The 24340-nt window shown below is 35.5% G+C and overlaps 1 protein-coding gene across 2 annotated transcripts; it reads right to left on the minus strand.

Moving 5' to 3' along the window:
• Positions 1 to 147: 147 nt before the first annotated feature.
• Positions 148 to 21256, minus strand: LOC110467013. Of its 2 annotated transcripts, XM_021523874.1 has the most exons (5): positions 20769 to 21256; positions 11108 to 11260; positions 10316 to 10327; positions 5932 to 6133; positions 148 to 4920 (listed from the first exon to the last, which is right to left on the minus strand). In XM_021523874.1, the coding sequence occupies exons 1-5, from the start codon at positions 21009 to 21011 to the stop codon at positions 4817 to 4819; spliced, it is 714 nt and encodes a 237-aa protein (XP_021379549.1). In that variant the 5' UTR covers positions 21012 to 21256; the 3' UTR covers positions 148 to 4816. The 2 variants fall into 2 exon arrangements, with proteins under 2 accessions (XP_021379549.1, XP_021379550.1); XM_021523875.1 differs by lacking the exon at positions 10316 to 10327.
• Between the last annotated feature and the right edge of the window lie 3084 nt (positions 21257 to 24340).

A 24340-nucleotide genomic window follows, 5' to 3' on the forward strand; every position in this document is an offset into this window, starting at 1 on the left:
AAGTGTTGTCACGATGTCTGTTTATTGACAAGATGACAAAGTAAGAAAAAATTGGACCATATGTCTTTAGTCCCGTAGTTTAAAACAGTCTAATGTTTGATGGAACAATTTTGGACACATGACTAGATAAGGCATTACACAATTTAATTTCTTCTTCAAAACTTATAATGGAGCAATTTATCTTCTTTTACAAAGAACATATCTTGAATAGGGTTATGAATATATCTTGAATAGGGTTATGAAAATATCTTGAATAGGGTTATGAATATATCTTGAATAGGGTTAGATTTTTAAGGCAGTGCTAATACCATTTCGCGATACGGTGACTCGATCCACAAATTCAACAAGACAGCTAACATTTCTAGTCAAGTAACCCTTTCACCACTGTAGACCATAATGGACTCATCCATATCAATGCATGGTTGAGTCTACTAAAGTTACATAGGGGTGAAAGGGATTTATAATCCAAAATCTGCAGTCAGCACTGCACAAATCTGTATTTATTCCTTATAAGGATCACTCTGTCCCTCTGCAGGCTAAACACTATAGAATTCCTCTGTAGATTTCATGCATACATCAACCTCCCCGGAGGCTAAAAAATAACGGTAACCGAAAGTCTGAGACCAGTGAGATCTCCAGATGGACTGTTGGTTCTAACATCCACTCGCCAGATAGACAAGTAAAAATTTGATATTGCTTATCATGTTGAATTATATTTCATTTGTGGAATTTGCACATGGATTATTAGTAAAACTGGAAACCACTAGCTCAACTGGCTAGTGGTTTTGAAAATTAGTTTCTAGCCCTGCTCCCCTAAATTTGATTTTGATATAACTGTAGCGGGGTATTACTGTTGACTACTGTGGTTTATCAAAGCTATATAGTCATATTGGAAAAAATATTTCCAATGCATAGTAAATAGTTTTTAGCAGTGGTACGGGGATCCTCCACATGAAATCAAAATGGTGCGATATCAAGGTTGTATATAACATCCTTAATATGTAAGTAAGACGATGAATTTATTTCATAAGGTTAGGTTATGCAGCAGCATATCAAATGTAAATTTAAAAAAACAAAAATGTTAAGTGTTGGTCCCAGTGAGCACTTTGATTGTAATGTAATGATTTGTTTATTTTGTACACAGCATATAGCATGATTTCAATCTCCAAATACAAAAATCTCACAAACTTGTGTGACATTTAGTCGTACTGTAGTAAAAACCACAGCAAAATGCTGCAGGACTTCAAAAGCATATGACAAACAGTAGCAGGTTTCTGCGAGAGTGCAGGCCTAGACCTGCATTTGCTTACACATACACTCCTCCTCTCCTCCTCCGACTCTTACGTCTGAGAAGAAAGGGGTTAAATCATTCACCCCTGAAATTTCATAATGAACTATTCCAACCTTTGATTTGAAAGAGTTCAAATGTGTATTCAGGGGTGAATGAGTTGATGGGTTATCCTTTAAAATGCCCCAAACATGTCATTACGGTAATGTTTACAAAGAAAAATCAATAAGGACCCCTTCTTGGATTTTCCACTTCTAAATCAAAATTAGAAAATTCTCCATATGAGTTTCTTCTGATGTTTCATATAAGGGGTATAATCATTCTTTTTAAAAAAACTAATTTAAAACTGATTGGTAAATTAGTAATATCAATCTCATCATAACTTTTAGATGAAAATTTGTACTTCTTCCTTGCATAATTACATGGTACCTGGTTTCAGTTTCACCAAAAACATATTAACACAGATTTTCCCCTCAATTTATCCATTCGTAAATTGTAGCTCAAATGAACGCCTAGGTCTGTGTATTCTAAGAGACACTACACAAAGGGTGTCTCAGGCGTTCACTTGTTCCAGGTTATCTGCAGATTTTTATCGCTTCAAATTTATTTTCATTCTTGTTCAATTTTTAGCATAAAACACCTATATATTCAGTGTATAATGGAATATTGGTGGTGAATAAATATGAATAAATAAATACAATAAATAGTAGATAAATTAAAAATATATGTCATATCTAGTTTAACTATTAGATTGCACTGGGTAAAATGAGAAAACATGCTTATTATGAAATGTCATAAACAAAAACGATTCAATGAAATGTTAACAAATGAAATGGATAAACTAAATCAAATATTAATTAAAATAAAACAGAAGATTAGTGGTGTAATTTTACTGGCATAATACTTGCCTTGAATCAGAAAATGTATACTGTTTACTCAAATCATTCTGTCTTGTTCCACAAGAATTTCTTTAAACTTTTATTCAAATTCTTTACTAATTTAAAAAAAAAAAAAAACTTAACATGAGTTAAAAAAAATCTTGATGATTTAGGATGCTAATTCCTTTTATTGAAATATTCCAGTTAAACATCGCTGTCAAAAAAAATCATGATTTAAGAGCACAGTTCTGATATTAGTGATATGAATAATCACTTATGACAGAATTTTATATTTTGTGTGTAAAAGCAATACGGTGTGTATAACCATTTGATATGTACCCATTTGTACACATTTTAATTAAAGTATCAATTGGTTGTGTTAATTGTGTTATTCATGAAAAATTGAAAATTGGAAAAAAAAAAAAAAATATAAAAAAAATCATCTACAACATTTGATTTACATGAATGGCTCATCAAACAAAAGTCATAAAGTGCCTGGACGGCGTAAAAAAATAAATTGGTAACAGTCTCCAGGGCTATGATGAGAAATAGCTTTTTGACACATAATGGTATCACAGATTATCACATCTACAAAATAAACACATGAAATTCTTAAATAATACTTCTAAAATCTACAGGAGAATCTCATGAAATATATTATTGGCATATGTAATAATACTGAAGCTGTACCACCTATCTATCGAGTTGAGGTCCGATGGAAGACTTTGAAAGTTACTAACGACGCCTAACGCGGTCTTCTCCACATTACTCTATAGACAATTTCAATGGGGGTTTTCCAGAGGAGGAGTTGTAGATTTGGAAGATTCACCTTTTTGGAAAGATAGGATTGACTAAATATTCTTATGAAGACTTGAAAATTGTAGTGACAGGATTGACTGTTTCTTTTACAAAGAACTTAAAAAACCAGCCAAAACAATTGTTCAGTTAATCCTAATGAATAGATTCTTGAAGTGGTTTTACGTCCATTCCTTTTCTGAGTAGTCTGGTCATCCAGCAGACAATTATAGTTTATCTGGAAGCTTTTTTCAAATTACAAGTACACTGTACAATATTTACACTGTATTTACACTGTACAATATTTACACTGTACAATATTTATAAAATTATACTTTTAAAATTCATTTGGTCATTATACCCAAATCCTACCCTGTAAAAATTACCAGGATTTAATCTCGGTAATTCTGTGACAATAAATATCTAGCCATCATGGGTTCTACAGTTCTGATTGTGGTAATATTATTGACACACTGTACAAACGAAAACGACGTTTATCTGCCAAGCAGAAATCTGTTCCAAATCTAAAAATCTACAATTTAAAAAAATAATGTAAATAAATGTTATCATTATGTAAATAATTATTGGTAACAGGTAAGGTTGCCTTTATAATGATCAAATACTATTTGGCATTTAAATGTAAGGCAGGGGTGTGAACAACAAACAATTATTGTGTCAATAATAAATCTAAATAAAATCTGTCAACAAATAGAAAACAAACAAAACAAAACTCTGCACAGTAACACTATAGCAGTTTCTGCTGGGATCTTTCTACCTCTCACCCATCATCAATGATTTAAGATGAACTACACCCGATAATCCTAATTTCAAAATGTAATAACAAAGAATTACTCTTACATTACAGCAGTGGCAGATACAGAGACAAGTCTGGGGAGGGGGGTTCTAAATGTCCTTGAGGGGGATTTTCAAATAGGGGAAATGCATGTTTTTATAGGGATTTCTCTCGCTGTTTCTTCTCTTTCTAAACCTTCTAGAGCCCAGAAATCCCCTCTAGATTCACCTCTGTTGTAGTTTAACTAAATTTATCAGTACTGTTGTCTTAAAATTTAATCCAGGTATCAATGTCTTCCTTAGGAGGTTCAGAATGCCGTCTGTTAACCTGGGCCAGTGTGGAGGGCTAATGATTTCCCCTCCGAACTGTCCAGTCTTACATTTCCAGTGTTCACTAAAATTGACCAACAGTTAGTCAAGTTCAAGTGTGTTGCCAAGCAAAATCTTTGCACAGAAGGAAAAAAGTTGGGCGGACCCTACACATTCTGTACCTGTCAAGCTTAAACACATATGGAACTCCGTACTGTTTCTACAATGATGTAAACTGTTCCATTTCTGTATTTACAAATTGCATACCATTTTTTTATGGGATGACACTTAACCCTTTCAACACTGTAGACCATAATGGGCTTGTCCAGATCAATGCATTGGAGAGTCTAAAGTTGCATAGGGGTGAAAGGATTAACAGTTGGTAAATTTTAGAGATACAATTCTGTTTATGATTGAACCATTGCAGGATCTCGCGGTACAAATGTGCTGCCCTCCCTGTGGTAAGCCATCAGTTGCTGCTACCTGTGTTGTGTAACAGTTAATTGTTACAGATTGACACTCAAGTGCTTGTACCCTGGATGATGGATACAGTTCCGTTTATGATAGAACCATTTCTAGATCTTATGGTATAAGAGTGCTGTCCTCCCTGTGGCAAGCCGTAACAGTTGTTACAGATTGACACTTAAGTGCTGGTATACTGGATAGATACAGTTCCGTTTATGATGCATTCCTTGATTTGTGATACACCAGTACCGCCCTCCCCGTGGCAGGCTAGCGATTGGCCCGAGAGGGGTTAGCCCAGTAATGGCGGTACTCTCTCATACCGATTGGAGTACAATACTCGGTTCCCTGATACTCGTCGATTCATATCCTCCCAGGCCGGTCCTGTCTCCTCACCTGTGAATGACAATTTAATATAAACTTTTATCTATTTTACAACTGTTTTTGAAGAAAAAAAAGAAGGTTTTTCCAACTTATATTATTCACTCTTGTTCAGCCTAGATTGATGCATGTTGAGGGTCTTAATGTGGAAGAAAGCTGGAATACCCGGAGAAACGCACCTGGTTTGGGCAGGTGACCCAAATACTGGGGACCTTTTGCTGCAGAGGGTCAGAGGAAACAGGGTACTCGGAGGAAACCCACCTGTTTGGGCAGGTGACCCAAATACCTTCTCATGATTAAGGAATCAAACCCCAGCTGTCTAGTTGAAAGGTGACCCACTATCCATTGCCCCCCACCCCTCCTGACCACCTTATGGATCAAAGTCTAACAATATCTGACAATACTATTAGTGTAGGTATGTGTCTTCATTCAACACCTGATTCCAATTCTTGTCACATCATATCATTCATTTCTTCAATATTTACTTTAAAAGGTGTGATACAATTGTAATTAAAATGTTAGATTTACATATTATGAGCCATTTAAAAAAAAACATTTTTACATATCGTCATCCGCTGTTATATTGTGAAAATTTTGACATTATAAATGTCATGCTCTACCATATTGCGAACTTACGATGTTGCGTCAGTTGACAGACTTCGCTAGAATTTGACTGACGTGATTCATATAGTCTACACTTCCTTCACAAAATGTGATGATAACATTCAATTCTTCAATAAAATGTTTTGTAGTAGAACAGATTTTTAAACAAACCAGAGATTAAAATTTCATCTTTTTTTTAACTTATTTTCTAGAATGACCTTTAAAAGAATATTGTAGCTTTGATAAATTTGGGCTTAGATGTCTATACCTACATGTAATTAAAATGTAATCTTTTTACACCCGATTTCTACAATTAACTGTAAAAAATATTGTGACTCGGATGAAAGTGGTTGTTTTACGCCCGATTTCTAGAAGAACATGCGATAAAAACTTCACCTTTCCACGCCCGATTCCTAGACCTACCTGTGATCACGTTGTAACTTCTCCGTACCGGCGGTTCACGAGCCACGCCCGTCCCCAACATGTGTCCGAGCTTGTTGTGGATACGTCCATACTGTGACCAGTAATTCGGGTGATTCTTGTCCGACTTTATCGTGTCCTTCATATCCGCGCCCTCCGTCTGGTCAATTCTGTTCACCAGTGACGTCATATGCAGACGATTGGCCTGGTAAGACACAGGTGTATAGATGTAGCAGCCAATCAGAGCTTACATACAATATGATACGGAACTGGCCTGGTAAGACACAGGTGTATAGATGTAGCAGCCAACCAGAGCTTACATACAATATGACACGGAATTCATATCACGACAAAATGTGTGTCACAATCATTCTTGCTATACATACATGTACTGATACTTATGATGTCTTGTAGACTTAAATACTTGTTTCATTAAAAAAAATGTTGCTATTTAATGCCATTATTGAAAGCATTACTAAAAAAACAGATGTCGAAAGGAAGCATTTCTTATTGTTTAAAAAAACCAGATCAATTTTGTGAAACAAATTCTGGTTTGTCTGAAAGAAAAGATTGCAATATATATATGCTATGCATCTATGTATATATAAGTAAAAAACCCTTATTCTGCCATTTTGTGTCCAGTTAAATGTTGGCATTATACAGGGGTGTGCCCTGAATAAGAATTTTGGCAATATATTGAAGTAGAAGTTCAAAGGAACTGTTAAGAAAAAAAACCAAAATTGGGATGTTGAAATATGTTGGCAGACAGCAAGGTGGAAAATGGAATGGGGAGCAATCTATCATTCAACAAATCCCTTTTTTTTAACAGCACATTTTCTAGCATTAACCCTTTCACCCCTATGTCATTTTAGTAGACTCTACCATGTATTGATATGGATGAGTCCATTATGGTCTACAGTGGTGAAAGGGATAATATTAAGGTGGCACATTATGTCCTACAATTTTTTTTGCTAATAATCAAAAAATCCCAATTAATCATCACGTCACTGAAAGCTATTAATCCAATCCTGACAATTTCCGTCACCTTGTAAGATCCCTAACAAAAACATAGCAGACAACGAAACACATCTATAGTGAGTTTACAGGACAAATCAAGGCAAAACAATATGAATACTTAGCCTTTTACAATAAATATGGTCAGGTACACCAAACAATGTCTGAGGACTTCTAAATATTACATTAAGATCAGATTTATTGAAAAACCAAAAGTGATGTTTAAACAAATAAATTCATTTTTTCTTTTAAAAACATCTATTTTGGTTTTCAATAAATCTGATCATAATGTTCATTCATAAGTATAGGATCTTCAAAGGTGACCTTATTTTTTTCAAACTAAATAAAATATACCTCAAGGAGGTAAATGCTCTTATATACATGAGGTATGTAATCTATGGTAGAGTTATCTCCCCTCTTAAATAACCTTATCTTATTAATTGGAATCAATGTATAGTCTTGTGTACCTTTCAAATATGTCACCAATTACTGTTTCTTAGTGCGGAACTCTTTTGAAAGAAGAGACATGTTTGTCACAGTATAATTTAGGCAGGTGACTTCCTTAAACTTGTCTCTGTTTTATTCCAATTTTTACATTTTATGTAATGAAACTTGTATGGTACATTTCCACGACCGGTCAATCAAATTATTTCTCTATTTCTAGAGTCTGCAAAATCTTCCTACAACACAAGATTGACCTTGACCTATATGTGAGTTTGACTGAGGTGAAAGGTCAATTTAATGACTATGTGTAGAGCAGTGTCCAGCTCGGAGCAAATTCATTCAAATGAAAATGTACTCTTGACTTTCAACCTCTTTACCTTAAATTTGTTGTAACGGCCCTGAAAAGTAGCATATTGCACTTTCAAATGTTTGAAATATTATTAAATCAAATTTATCAAATCATCCTTTATATATCAGGGTTCGAATTTAACCAGATTTTCTACTTGCATTTTTTCGCAAGTGGTATTTTTTCGTACTTCCTAAATGAGAAAACAACTTGCAATTTGCATTTTTCCAACTTTATTATACATGTTAACTTAGAATTAAATTCTGAAACAACACAGTATTAACTGACATTTTAAATTATGGTCATTGGGATGTATACATAACGCAAACCTTGCTGCGAAAGGATGCTGGCCTGCTCAGGCTATTCTAAGATATAGGATAGAAACTGCATCTTAGTTTCTTGCTCCATATGGTAGAGTATTTGGTCTTTTCTGTGTTTGTCCCGACAACCACCATCTTGTCACAGCAGGTTTTGGGTCATACTCTCTAAGGGCAACATCAGCAACTTGTCCATTTGTTATTTTGCCGGTGCAGCGAGCTGTGAATTTTAACCTTGGGAAACCCCAATACAACCACGTGACTAGTCAAGCCTATCCAAACTATTCTAATGCATTTCCAATATATCACATCCTAATACTGACGAATTGTGCATGCTTCTTACTAACCCCTGCTAGGGAGAACTTCTCTCTAGCTCATTTGGGAGAGTGTAATACATGTACTAGTAAACAATTGTCCAGGGTTCGAAACCTAGTGGAGCCATTGAAAAAACAATAACCTTTGTGACATTGGTGCCTATGTAGACACCTGAAAAATGTTGACAAATGTACTCAGCATTACTTTCACAAGAATTGCTTTGACCCCTGGAAGACTCAGGACGAGTTCTTTCCTGTAGGGGGAGTATGTCACCCTGGTAAAATACTACAGCTACTTTCTACCGACTCGGCTTGGGAGCATTATATATCTCTTTAGCTCATTCGGTAGAGTGTAAGACTAAGAAACCAGAGGAATCTGGTCGGACTCATAATGGAGGCATTAAAAATCAACCTTCTGTGACAAATATTACCCATGATACATATGGATCCATTGTTTTCTGAAGTAAATACTTCTATGCTTATTAATTTTAAAACTAGAAAATAGAATGAATACCCTGAAGGAGTAATAAAATTACACAAAAAACAGGAAAAGGATACAAACCCATAAGATTATATAAATATATATATGCATCAATAGAGGAAAAATTAGCAATAAATTCACAAACCTTTCACAATAGAAAGTGATGATGAACTCATAATGTAATGTATATATATCATAATGATAGTTTATTCCATGACTGGTTTTAGAAAAAAACGATCGTATTTATATTCAACATTTAAATAAGACTTTTAATTATGAGTCGTAAAGCAATATTAAATATTAATTGGGTACATACTTTTAATTCTAGAACCATTTAGTAAAGTAATAATAATACTTAGAAATTAGATATGGTAAGCAACATTAATATGCACGGTTATATTTTGCTATGCAGTGTGATAACAACTTATTGTAGCCGCGTCGTACACAAGCTTTATTATGTAATGGTATAGATAATAGTAATGAGTATTTTTTAGAGTTTTTCTCATCTATAGGAATACATAGATAACACAATTTTTATAAATACTTCCAATTTTTTTTATCAATTTTTTACGATACAAACTTCATTTTGTTCATCTTCCAAAAAAATTGATATGATCCAGAGAAATATATACACAAATTTGTTTTAAGAAATTGAAGAATCCAAATGAGATTCAATACTGCCAAGGGATGGTAAATGTGCACTCCTTTCAAAAAAAGATATGTAACACATCTTTTTGAGAGAAAAGAAATGTGAAGATATGAAAAAATGAAAGTATCAGCTAAAATTATGTTTATAATTTGAAGTTGTACATTCAAAAATATCTAAACAAAATTCAATCATGCTCAAAACATAAAAATGTAAAATTTAGAATTTATCCTCTATACAATAATGAATCTTAGGTATACTTTTTGAGATATTAATCTCCTTAGACAAAAAAAAATAACAGTATTTATCAGATCCTAATGCCAATTCACCAACTCACCAATTTAAAAAAATTGTCTTACTTTAGTTTTCCTGTTCCGACAGTAATTTTTCCCTGGTACAGGGTAAGTAAAAAAGTCAGTACCATGTCTGATTAAGGATATATGCTACATAATGTACTTTACACACAAATATGTGTTTTGAATAAGAGTGATCTCCCTTCCATTTTTTTAATAATTAACATTATTTCGATATGTTGAGTATCATTAATAAAAATGTGCTCATTTACATTTCACTGATGTCATCAATGAATAAAGTTTAAATAACTACATATATAAATGAAAGTATTTGGGTTTCTACGTATGGAACTCTCCTGGAAAGAATGTAAATTTAGAGTATACTAGCATACACCCTTAAATGTTGACATGATGTACCACTATAAGTTGTCTAGTAACAGTACTATGTAGGTTTAAAAAGTTTACACAATATCAGTAGAAATTAAAAGTGACTATATACCAAGCTACAAGATATATACATATACAAACTTACTCGTGCCGTAGCCTGGAAGAAACAGACAGTGCCCATATACCGTTAGTACAAAGGTCCAGTATATATGTACAGAACAAAGATTTTAAATAATTAAAATTATCAGAATATCCTTTAAATACAGTAAAAGGTTAATACATATTTAGAATAGAAACAGAAATTGAAAGAAAAGTTCTAGAATAAAATTCACCAAAAACACCAGATGAGATAAATATATTATACATTGAAATTAGAAATGAAATCTGCACTATTTCAAAACAATTCTCTGTTGTATTGTTTAAGACAATAAGACAATTTTTGTCTTGATTTTTATTTTACACATATCGTTATATTTTACAAAATGTATATTCATGTAGGTATGTTAAAATTGAAACTGATTACTGTGATGTTAATATCCATAAAAAATTGTCAATTGCAGTTATTTGAAAAATAAACAGTTAAATATCTTTTAACAATTTTAAGCTTAGAAATAGAATAAATATCACTTAACAAAAATCTACATGTGTAATTATTCAAAGTGATTGCCCCAAGGCAACTTTGCAACCATGAAAATGCTAATCTCTTTGAGATAATTTGAATTTGATTTTTTTCCCCTTCAAACTTGAATGATTTATCAAATTTCTTTTTGAAACCTAAAAGTATCAGATTTCAAATCCCCTCATCTAGAGGCAATAAATTCAAATGAAAATGTTAATATATTTCAGAACTGAATAGAGCAGTTAGAAACTTTAAAACATTTTTAATGTGATGTTTTGTGAAGCGAGGAAGGGTGGCCGGCCATGTTGTGTACCCTACCGGTATGATGTCTTTTTCATGGAATGTTCCCTTGTAGTGTGTGTCCCAATACTTGTCCTGCTTGTTCTGACCGATGTCCCACTGGGACGTGTGCATGGAGGGACATCGTGGAGGACGTCTCACTGGGTTCAGTGACTTGCTGCCCCCGAAGTCCTGAGGAATAAAAAGAAATGCAAAACCTGTTAGATCGGGAACAACAAATTTTGTCCTTATCTGTCATAGAAATGAACCGCAAGTTATTGATTCAATCAAAACTGGCCATGTTAAGGGAGAGAGTCCAAGGGCTCTTTTATGTCTCCAGCATAGAAGAGTTCCATTTTATATGGCATTTTTCTGACATGAAGTTGCTTATCTTTTTACGATCACAAATGATTACCACATACATACTTGCCAACTGTCCCTATTTACTCTCCCGATTTTGGATCCTAAAAATTAGCATTTTCAACCAGTGAACTGAGATATGATAATTTCATCTTGAAGAACAGCTCAAAAGATGCCATGCCAGTGTTACTTTTTCCCTAGAGTGTACATTCACACATTGTAGTTATGCTTTTAATCCTGAGCACGCATAATCTCCCCCATTTAAATTTTAAAAAGTTGGCAAGGTTTAAAACTTGTATGTATACAAAAGATATAAATTTACTCTAATTACCTTATTACTAAAACACCTACGCTATATGGATTTGATCCCCCAGACTCGTTGATTATAAAAGTACGAGCTTATCCACTGCACTGCCAGTTCAGATTTTTACTATGCAACTTTTCCATAATAACAATACATAAATAATAATTCAAGGTTCTTATATACCGCTTTATCACAACCTAGTTCTTAGGTCGTCTCAAAGTGGATCACAAATTATTATCTGTGGTTATAGGGCCTTTGCAACCAGCCAATACCTTTCTAAACTCCCTGGGGAGCATACAGCCGGAGCTGTCATTTTGGCGCTAACAGCTAGCATACAACAATTCTAGCACTGCCCAATCATGTACTCATTTACAGCTAAGTAGACTGGAACAAGCAGAGTAAAGTATCTTGCTCATAGATACAACACAGTGCCGTGCCGTGCCGTGACTCGAACCCGCAACCCTTCGATCACGAACCTGGCGTCCTACCACTAGACTACCATGCCTCCAACATTACTGGATATTATTTCAAAATGTTCTTACTCCCTAAAAGATCTTCAACCTGTCATTGTCTTTGTTTGAATACAGAGGAAATTAAAAAAAATAGAGGAAAACAGCCTGTCAATACATACAATAGAAAAGTATTGGGACTCTTTTTGTTTAACCCTTTCACCACTGTAGACCATAATGGACTCATCCATATCAATACATGGTCAAGTCTACTAAAGTTACATAAGGGTGAAAGGGTTAATAACACATGACAAGTATATATTCATGTTCTGTGACATTCAGTCGCCTGAGACATGATCAACACACGACTCAAGCTGGTTGTCAGATATTAGTCAGATAGCATTCATTTGCAAATAAACCTGCTGTTACGATAGATTTAAATGGCTAAGAAACAATTTAATACATGCACAGCGATCTATTTAAGGGCACATGATTGTATCTGATGAATATATGATTTGTCAGCACAAAGGTTTTAGGTACATTTTGAAAACCTTATCAGTTTAATGTCAAGTAAACAATTTTTTCCATGTTGTGATAGTAAATTTATTTCAAAATTTAAACAAGAGTACCGCGGGGCGGAACAATATACGCCCGTCGAATGCCATATAGTGTTATATACTTTCTTACATTGAAATAAGATCTGCATCATTCTAAGAGTGGTTAGCTGACATGCTGTAAAAAATGTAGCAGAAAATTTCCGGACAAAAAATCAAATAATGAAATGAACAAAGGGCAATTACTTTTGCAAAAAAAGTTGAATCAAAATTCTTTTCAAGAAACACAACAACATATCATGATTATTTAGCCTACTAAGTTTCAAAGAGATGGGTTGAAAAATGTAGGAGAAGATTGCTGGACAAACAAAAGTTTACACTAGACGGACGGACAACCCCATACTATAATACTTCCGTCAAATTTGACGGGCGTATAAAAACTCAATATCATTAAAATTTTATCAATATATTCATCATAAGAAAAATTCAAAAAATATTAAAAAAAAATAACACAACTTTAAAAATTGTCATTTTAAAATTTCCATTAACACATCGTTAAGTTGACAAAACTTTAAATAAAGTGACTTAAAACATATAAAGGTTTTTTCACATTTTTTTTTATTACACTAATATAATTTTCATTATACAGTTTCCGATTATTGCTTTACTTATTGAAATGACTTTGTACCAGTTATGTATTCACACACAGCTGAATATGACCCCCTCTGTGTACATAAATACATAAATACATAAGCAAGTCATATTCCCGATAATGGTCTTTCACAACACAACATAATGATATAGAAGCTTTAAGTACAAGCACAGTCATTATTTTCCCATGCTTTTGTCAGGTAGTTCCACGCATGGAGGCAATTTGATTTCCAATGATGATATATGTATTGGCTTGCTAATGTATATCTATAGTCTGGTAAAATATTCATACGATACTGTGAATAGATCTCCAAGTCACGCCCTGGCTGTTTAAATCATTTAAAAAATCAATTTTGTTCAAAGTCGATAATAAGTATTCTATGCAAGATATATGAATAAAGGAGGTACATTTTTTTGTATGCATACAGTGTATATATGGGGTTATAAATTAGTTCTTTTCTTTAGATTCAAGAAACACCTGAAATATATTATATACATTTTTCTTTCCAGCAAACCTTTGACGAGCTAAAATAAAATTCCAGGTAAAAAAAATCGTAATTTATTTTTCACATTAAAAACATATTCAAATTTAAACATACTGAAGCCTTCAGCAGTTTTCTGCTGTAAATGGAACAGTCAACTCCCACAATTAACATCCCGATTCCAATCTCATTTACATTTTGATGAGAATTTTTATTTTATATTATCCGATCAACGAATTTATTGGGTAATAAAATCTCTGTTTTTATTGGTGTTAACCATGTAACATAGAGTTCAGTTTCATTTCAGGCTGTCATAATTGATCTTATAAGCACCCTGCAGGGATCTTACTTATTTGAGAAAATTAAATGATAGTGGAACCTTTTAACTCATTCACCCCTGAAATTTCATGACGAACTAGTCCAGCCTTTAAATTGGAAGAGCTCAAATGTGTCTTCAGGGGTGAATGAGTTAATATTCCCAATAAAAAGGCATATCGTATAAGACACATTTTTTTCAAGCAAATTGACACAAATTGTGGTTAACAGATTTGACCTCCTGATGTATGACCAGATAAAAGGATATGGGGTTCTCTTACCCGACAGGATGCTTGGACAAGAAAAAGAATAGGGGGTGGTTATAAGGATGGGAGACTTTGGCTAGAAAAAGGACAAGAGGCACTTATGAGGATGGGAGACTTTGGCTAGAAAAAGGACAAGAGCCACTTATAAGGGATGGGAGACTTTGGCTAGAAGAAGGACAAGAGGCACTTATAAGGATGGGGGACTTTGGCTAGAAAAAGGACAAGAGGCCCTTATAAGGGATGAGGGACTTTGGCTAGAAAAAGGACAAGAGGCGCTTATAAGGATGGGAGACTTTGGCTAGAAAAAGGACAAGAGGCGCTTATAAGGATGGGAGACTTTGGCTAGAAAAAAGACAAGAGGCACTTATAAGGGATGGGAGACTTTGGCTAGAAGAAGGACAAGAGGCACTTATAAGGATGGGAGACATTGGCTAGAAAAAGGACAAGAGGCACTTATAAGTGATGGGAGACTTTGGCTAGAAAAGGACAAGAGGCACTTATAAGGAGTGAGAGACTTTGGCTAGAAAAAGAACAAGGCACTGATAAGGGATGGGAGACTTTGGCTAGAAAAAGGACAAGAGGCGCTTATAAGGATGGGAGACTTTGGCTAGAAAAAAGACAAGAGGCACTTATAAGGATGGGAGCCTTTGGCTAGAAAAAGGAAAAGAGGCACTTATAAGGGATGGGAGACTTTGGCTAGAAGAAGGACAAGAGGCACTTATAAGGGATGAGGGACTTTGGCTGGAAAAGGACAAGAGGCACTTATAAGGAGTGAGAGACTTTGGCTAGAAAAAGAACAAGGCATTTATAAGGGATGGGAGACTTTGGCTAGAAAAGGGCAAGAGGCACTTATAAGGAATGAGAGACTTTGGCTAGAACAAGAACAAGGCACTTATAAGGGATGGGAGACTTTGGCTAGAAAAGGGCAAGAGGCACTTATAAGGAATGAGAGACTTTGGCTAGAACAAGAACAAGGCACTTATAAGGGATGGGAGACTTTGGCTAGAAGAAGGACAAGAGGCACTTATAAGGATGGGAGGCTTTGGCTAGAAAAAGGACAAGAGGCACTTATAAGGAGTGAGAGACTTTGGCTAGAAAAAGAACAAGGCATTTATAAGGGATGGGAGACTTTGGCTAGAAGAAGGACAAGAGGCACTTATAAGGGATGGGGGACTTTGGCTAGAAAAAGGACAAGAGGCTCTTATAAGGGATGAGAGACTTTGGCTAGAAAAAGGACAAGAGCCACTTATAAGGGATGGGAGACTTTGGCTAGAAAAGGACAAGAGGCACATATAAGGGATGAGGGACTTTGGCTGGAAAAGGACAAGAGGCACTTATAAGGAGTGAGAGACTTTGGCTAGAAAAAGAACAAGGCACTGATAAGGGATGGGAGACTTTGGCTAGAAGAAGGACAAGAGGCACTTATAAGGATGGGAGTCTTTGGCTAGAAAAAGGACAAGAGGCACTGATAAGGATGGGAGACTTTGGCTAGAAAAAGTACAAGAGGCACTTATAAGGGATGGGAGACTTTGGCTAGAAAAAGGACAAGAGGCCCTTATAAGGGATGAGGGACTTTGGCTAGAAAAAGGACAAGAGGCACTTATGAGGATGGGAGACTTTGGCTAGAAAAAGTACAAGAGGCACTTATAAGGGATGGGAGACTTTGGCTAGAAGAAGGACAAGAGGCACTTATAAGGATGGGAGACTGGCTAGAAAAAGGACAAGAGGCACTTATAAGGGATGGGAGACTTTGGCTAGAAAAGGACAAGAGGCACTTATAAGGAATGAGAGACTTTGGCTAGAAAAAGAACAAGGCACTTATAAGGGATGGGAGACTTTGGCTAGCAAAAGAACAAGGCACTTATAAGGGATGGGAGACTTTGGCTAGAAAAGGACAAGAGGCACATATAAGGGATGCGGGACTTTGGCTGGAAAAGGACAAGAGGCACTTATAAGGAGTGAGAGACTTTGGCTAGAAAAAGAACAAGGCACTGATAAGGGATGGGAGACTTTGGCTAGCAAAAGAACAAGGCACTTATAAGGGATGGGAGACTTTGGCTAGCAAAAGAACAAGGCACTTATAAGGGATGGGAGACTTTGGCTAGAAAAGGACAAGAGGCACATATAAGGGATGAGGGACTTTGGCTGGAAAAGGACAAGAGGCACTTATAAGGGATGAGAGACTTTGGCTAGAAAAAAGATAGTAGGCACTTACAAGGGGTGAAAAACATTGACCAATAAAAAGGATACAAAGCCCTTCTAAGGAATGGATGCTTGCACCAGAAGCAGGATAGGGGTCACTTTTATGGGATAGTGAAATTGGATGTGAAAAGTAACAGAACAAAAGGATAGTGGGCACTCATATGGGATTCCACCTTTATTAGGTTTATTAGGTTGAATGTGGTATGTATGCCTTGCCAAAACTTGGTACATTATTGGACATTTCCCGATGTAGTTTTATCTTGTGAAAATGGCGATAAATTGCTTTCTTTTTTTAAACTGGCAACATTTACAATATTCAAGCAGGACAGAAAAGCAGTTGGGACGACATTTTTCTGGCATTTATTTTATATGTCATGCCACGAACATCTGACATCGACTCACACAACATCTGACCTTAACAATACTCCAATGAAATTTTGGCTTATAAAATCCTGAAAGTGGAAATCACTTTCTGGATTTCCTTGGACTCGACGACAATATATATACTTGTAGAGCTATGAGAAGATTTAATTTCAATTAGATTGGATGTAAAAAATTGTATACTGCCAAAATTACTTTAGTTTCTGCCAATATTTCTTACCTGAAGTTCCTCCCTGTTAGGTGATTCCATTCCCAAATATACCTCAACTACCTATTTAATTATTGGTTTATATGAAATTTTAGTTCTAAATGCTGCCATTTTTTTTTTATTTATTTAACAAACAGAACAAAGCACCTCACCCCTATAAAATCCAAATAGACCCTTCCATTCATTGATCTGGGCCACTACTACATGGTCTCAAAGGGGTGTATAAAATCTAATAAAAGATTAGTTCCAATTTGGATTAGATAAAAATTAAAAATTACTGGAATTAGATATAATACGACTGTGTTATTCATTAAAACTTTTAAATCATACAGGTACAACTCTACACAAAGCCGGATTAAATCATTATTGATATAGTTCATGTTTTCTTATCGATTAAATGTACTGTGTATTTGTGTACCAGGACACACAAAAGATTACAAGTATTGTCAGCTTAATACCATATTGAATTAAAATTAATATTTCATATTTTTCATAGTTTTTAGACTTTAACAAAACAGTTATGTCCCCGGGTTTTTTTTCAGAATGATCTCTGTCCAACAATTTTAACATCAAAACACTGATAAATTATGTATCATAATTTGGATTAAAATTGAATTTGAAAATTGGTATATTGAGTTGTTGAACTGATAAAGCTTAATAAGAATTGATTATCCCAAATTTAAAGGAAATACACTGGAATCTACTGAACAAAGACCTTCCTTGTACACAGCTGAGGTCCAAACATGGCTTATATACACCTTGGATTATTTAATTGATCATGTAATTTACTTACTCTCACTAATCAATCAATTTAATTACCTGTGTAGCGGACCATCAAACGTGCCATAAAATAATGGTACAGTACGATCGTACAGATTACGAAAAATCAATATACCCGGAGCACTTTTATCGTAAAAGCATTCGGCTGAAATTTCTCTGATGGATTGAAATGTGAAATCGGTGTGGACTTGAGAGGGGTGATCACTGGTGACCAGAGAGCTCATTTCGTATTTATACGATATTTGGCACCAAGCTTATTACTCACATGTTCTTATATTAAACAAGTATTTGTTAAAAATAAATTTTAATTGATCTTACAACAGTTGTGGAACCTGTTCTATCCACTTGTATCAATCACTCTCGTTGGCCCGGACGGTAGCATGCAGGGGGTTTTAACGTAGAGGGAAATGGAGTATTGTACCCGGAAAACCCCTGTGGCAGGTGACCCCTTACCGTTCCACGTCTGACCCCATTTGACAGACTAGGTGAAAGGTCCACTGTGCCACCTGACCGTCCAAAGTATTTGATACTGTCGATGTTGAACATGTTCAAATCAGATTGTGTCAATGAATTGAACGAAATCTTTTAAAAATGCAACTATTGGGGAAAATCCCCACAAAAAAACCACAAAAAAAATAGATCTTCCCCAGTTCAAATGGAAATGAGGTCGATTGATTTCAAGTTAAACTGAAAAAACATGAGTATTTGACTCAAGACTCGCAGGTAAGTAACACAAAGTTTAGGAGGGAAACTGTTTATATTAATAAGTTTCAGGCCAAGCGTTTTATTTTGTCTTAAAATTAACTGAAAAAATACTTGATTATTTCAAGTTCATATGTAAAAAAATAAAGGAATAAAACTTCAAAGTCTGTAAAATACAATCGCAAATGTGATAGAAACAGATAAACTTTTATTATCACAAACATATTTTTTCTCATTTGTAGTTTTGAAAAGACAAAATCTCACAGAATGAGCAACTATTCAATATTTTTTTTTATGAAATATAGATATACAATTTGTGAATTGTTTCATAATCTAATCAATCTTTTGACGCCTCTACAGGTAAATAAAGTAAATTTCCTCAAATAAAACTGAAAGCATTGATCGTACCGATTATAAGTGAACAAACACAGGCATGATATACGATATTCTGTGGGTGGTGGTCGAGTACCAGATATCTATTTGCTCAGACAATCGTCAACTCGTTCAGGAAGCCACGATTACACACTTCGGTCTATACAATATTTAGTTGAAAAATGGCAGCAGGTCTATAGATCTCGATTTAAAAACAAACAAGTCGGCCGGTGAATGGGTCAATATTTATAGTGACCAGGGACGACTGAACTCTTTTGACAAGCATTTACGATAAACCATTAAAAGGCCCTTTACAAATCCAAAAGGACTATGTAGATAGGATTTTAATACAGATCCCGGCTCAGTGATATGATTGAAGATGGTATATAGGTGTGTATGTATATATATATATACACCCCACCAGGTGTACAGTTTAAAGTATGTACTGTCAGGTGTAATGCAAGCCTGGGTATGTGTATTTAAAATGTTTTGTGATGTACATTTTAAAAAAGACATGCTTTTTATTTTTAATATTTACGACAAGACTCTTAAAAAGTTCAATAACATTTCTGGATATTAGATCTGAATAAAATTATCGATCATTAGAGAAAATAAATATATGTACCTGCTTTCTCACAAGAGTGATCTAAACTTTTTAATCTGAAATCTGTCATTATCAGTTACCCGAATAGGATTTCTAGCAGCCTGGAGCAACATCATATTTTCAAAAACTTTTGTATGACCTGATAACGTGATATGTGTAGCATACAGGACCTCCTTTGAGAATGTTCTTCGTAAAATACAGGATGCTTGTCAGATTGGTGTTGAAGAGATGATCATTTTTTTCTACTACACTGTCATAAAAGGTTATAGTAATTGTTCTACTACCAACCCAGTGAGATAAGGGTACATACACATTGATCATATTCATATATACAGTTGGTTTAGAAGTTAACTTGGCAGGTTTTAACTCATTCACCCCTGAAATTTCATAATGAACTATTCCAACCTTTGAATTGGAAGAGTTCAAATGAGTCACCAGGGGTGAATGAGTTAATACCTCTTCTAACTGGATCCACTGGCATTTGACATTTTAATAATACAGAGTGAAACCTGTTCAATCTGACACACTGTTGGGGTCCAACAAATTTGTCAGATTTGACAGGATGTCAGAAAAAAGGTCTTTCATTCAATCAGTTTTACAAAATTAATTCAGATGCAGGTTTTTTTTCCAACTTGTACAGGAAAATTCAACAAAAGTTGCTTTCTATATGCCACACTTTATCTCTCCTATATACTCCTATGCATAACATGTCCTCTTCTATATCAACACCTCTCCTAACCGACACCTCTGTTATCCAACACCACCCTGTTTCCTATCAAAAACCTCACATTTGTCAAACATATTACCAAACTGACATCTTTCTTACTCATCACATCTATATGTATGAAACACCTCTCTATAATCAAACACCTGTCTTGCCCAATACTTCTCCTATCTAAAACTCTTCTATCAAATACCTCTCTTATTCCACAATCATAAAGTGACTCATACATGCAACATCTTTTATATCACATAATCCTATCCCAAACATCCACTTTCTTATCCATTGCAATCTTTTACAATCCAACATTTCCTAAGGTGTTCCCCTAAAATGATTGAACACGACATACCTGTTTGTTAGATGTCTTGTAAGCATCCCGGGGGTCCCAGGGCGGCTTTGCTATGGTGAGTGTAGTTTTATGCATTGCCCGTACTCCCTTGCCATGCTCGTAAGGGGCGGACGCTGCCCGCAGGCGGTCTGTATAGGACGGGGAGATGACGGGATAGTGACACCCATCCTCTGTCAGAAGGGTATTAGCACTCTTACCCTGCCCAAAAAGCACATGGGGCCTCGGACCAGGCGCGCTCAACATAGCGCCGACCGTCGGTCACAGATCAAGCCGTTATGTAGCGAAATTAAATTCACAACGTAAAATTCACACTCCGTGACACAAACTCATAACCAAGGGTTCATCAGAACAAACAATCCACAGGTAAAATGACCAGTTCGAGTTGTTTACGTCTACGTTTACCAGGTGTAAATACGGAGCAGATTGTCAGTGTTGACAAATCTTGCATGCCACTGACCCAACGACTATATAGGGGCTGATTATGCCACTTCCTGGCAACGGACGCTAGCTAGCTATGGTATAGCGCACCGTTCTAAATATAGTCCACCGCTTCTTTCGGTATCACAGGTATACACACGGGGTTTAATAGGCCCGTCAATTAGGCACATTGTTCGGGTAATTAGCAGGATAACTCGAGCGATTTATTACCGATTTGAACCTATTTGATGAGAGTTCTCTAGTGGCGGGGGATTGAAATAAAAAAGACCCCCCGGGAGATTAATCTATACTTTACCATACGGAACGAAGCATACATCGCTTTCTACATCACTTATTTAAGAATAAACAAAATAAGAGAATATAACACAGCGTCGACATAGAAGCACAAAATCAGACACGAAAGGAGATATACCAAAAGAAAAGGAAAGAAATCACGTATTCCTGCTATAAAAAGACAACCCACTAGCAATAACCATGTTTCGGAACAATATCATCTTTGGTAAACTTTTTCGTTGCTTGCAGTATGATGTTCCATGAAAACGTCACATTTATGTTTGGAAGTAAAAACAGAGACGTATATACGTATATAAGTTTAATATATATATATATATACTTTATTTTACAACAATTATGAAACAAGTTATTTCAACTTATATTAATCACTCTTGTTAGCCCGGTTGTTAGCGCGTGGGGGTCTAAGTGTGGGAGGAAACCGGAGTACCCAGAGAAAACCCATGTAATCGGGCATGTGACCCAATACCTTTTCACGTCCGATCGGGGAAAATGTCAAAACTCTCTCACTAATATTGCTATACATGCAAAGAAGTTTTTGATATTTTATCTATTCTATATATTAGAAAAGCAGTTGGCCCTGATAAGATCAGCCACCGTATGCTGAAGGCTACAGACAGATCAATTTCACAGCCTCTCACTGTGTTGTTTAATCGATCTATCAGAGAAAAGCTCATGTCTTGCCGTTATTCAAAAAAGGAGATGCACAACTTCCTTCCAACTATCGACCTATTTCTTTACTTAGCTGTCTGTCAAAAATTATGGAAAGGTGTGTTTTTAAGTATATTTTTAACTTGCAAGAGAGAATGATATTTTTTATAAATACCAATCTGGGTTCCTTCCCGCTCATTCCACTGTTTACCATTTAATAGAACTGTACCATAACATTGTCACTGCTGCTGATAGAAACGAATATTCTTGTATTGTATTCTGTGACTTGTCAAAGGCATTTGACAAAGTCTGGCATAGAGGTCTGCTCTTCAAACTTCGTCAGTATGGCATAGTGGGTGAACTGCTATCTTAAGGTGTCAAATTATTTAAGCAACAGACAACAATCTGTTATATATGGCAATGGCGTCTCATCATTAAAACCAGTTACAGCAGGGGTTCCCCAGGGTTCTGTACTTGAGCCCCTGTTATTTCTCTTCTATATAAATGACTTCGCTGATCACATGGAAATTTTTGTCAGACTTTTCGCGGACGATTCATCTCTTCAGAAATCTTCCTCCAATCTTTTGAAATCGAACAAGCATTGAATCATGATTTACTATGTCTTCAGAACTGGTCCGACCAATGGCTTATGAAATTTAATCCTGCAAAGACTGAAACGATCCCTTTTTTTCTAGAAATGTCCCTAATAAACCAAACTTGGTATGCAACGATGAATCTATCGAGTTCACTGACTCGCATCGTCATTTAGGGGTCACTCTTGGTGGTAACTACAAATGGGCTGACCACGTAAACAAATTAATCAAATCTTCTCAAAAAGTAAGTAAATCTACTCCTAAAACTCTCTATATATAATGTATTCGACCTGTGGTAGAATATGCTTCTAGCGTTTGGGACGGCTGCTCCGAACATTTGTCCGACTCCCTGGAAAAAGTACAATTGGGCCCAGCTAGGGTCATCTCCGGTCTTACGACCATTGCTTCACGCGAGGCATTATATTTAGAAACTGTCTGGAAACCACTTAAACAGAGATGAGAAGAGCAGAAACTGTGTACTTTTTATAATGTTCACAATAAACGGCCCCAGCTTACTTAGAACACCTAATCCCACCAAGCAGGCGCGATTTAAACAGGGAGTTAAGAAACCCAGACAATTATCAGGCATCCCGTTGTCGTCTTGACATTACAAAAAATCTTTTGTTCCGTCGTTTATACATTTATGGAATAATTTAGATTACGACATAAACTCCGGTGTTTCTCTTAGACTTTTGACCCTTTCACCCCTATGCAACTTTAGTAAACTCTACCCTGCATTGGTCTGGATGAGTCCATTAGGGTTTACAGTGGTGAAAGGGTTAAGAGTAAAATGTCTCGTGTACCTCCATCTGTGCCTGATTATCTGCATACTGGAAATCGCTATCTTTCTGTACTACATGGCCGTATAAGGCATCGTTGTAGTGGTTTACGATCAGATTTATTTAGAGAAGTAATTTGTCGGTCCCAAAATTGTTTGTGCGATGATGGTGTGGAAGATGCGGATCACTACTCCTTTACATGTTCAAATTTTGTTATTCAAAGACGTGTCTTAATTGATACATTGCGCGATTTAAATGTAGATTTTAATCTAGAAATTATTTTGTGGGGAAATAGTGACACTTACTCCTATGAAACAAACACCAATATAGTTAAATCGGTACAGACGTTTTTGAATATAACAAAGTGTTTTGATACTACCTAAACGAACCTTTTACAATCGGCACCAAATCAGCTCCCTCCCGACTTCCTTTCCCGTCTTTCATCTACTTTCTCTTCCAATCCCCCTTTACTTTTTGTGATAAAGTTGATTTAAACAAAAAATACATCTACCATATTTTTATTTTTGTAAATTTATCTCTGTGTACGTTACGTGATGTAAATGTAATGCTTGTAAGCTGTTAGAACTTGTCTCTCATCCATTTGTCTGTTTCGACAATAAAATATGTTTAAATAAAGTCAATCAGAACCCCGACCGCCTTGGTGAAAGCAGGGACAGTATATATTATACGTCCCTGGTGAAAGGCAAAGGCGCTATCCACTGCATTCATTGTTCTTCCGTTTCGCGGAGATTTTATTTTCGCTATATTTGCGACATGGACAATAAGTCCGCGCATAGAAAACATCACGAATTCATTGCCG

This window comes from Mizuhopecten yessoensis, unplaced genomic scaffold (assembly GCF_002113885.1).
Source record: "Mizuhopecten yessoensis strain PY_sf001 unplaced genomic scaffold, ASM211388v2 scaffold11153, whole genome shotgun sequence".
Taxonomy (NCBI): Eukaryota; Metazoa; Mollusca; class Bivalvia; order Pectinida; family Pectinidae; genus Mizuhopecten; species Mizuhopecten yessoensis.

What these genes read in the sequence shown, in the direction of transcription:
- LOC110467013 (XM_021523874.1), bottom strand. Translation starts at nt 21,011, where the DNA reads ATGTTGAGCGCGCCTGGTCCGAGGCCCCATGTGCTTTTTGGGCAGGGT. An exon ending in ACAAGACATCTAACAAACAG is followed by an intron (nt 11,261 to 20,768) that starts GTATGTCGTGTT and finishes TTTATTCCTCAG; the next exon opens with GACTTCGGGGGCAGCAAGTC. An exon ending in AAGTTACAACGTGATCACAG is followed by an intron (nt 4,921 to 5,931) that starts GTAGGTCTAGGA and finishes TGTCATTCACAG; the next exon opens with GTGAGGAGACAGGACCGGCC.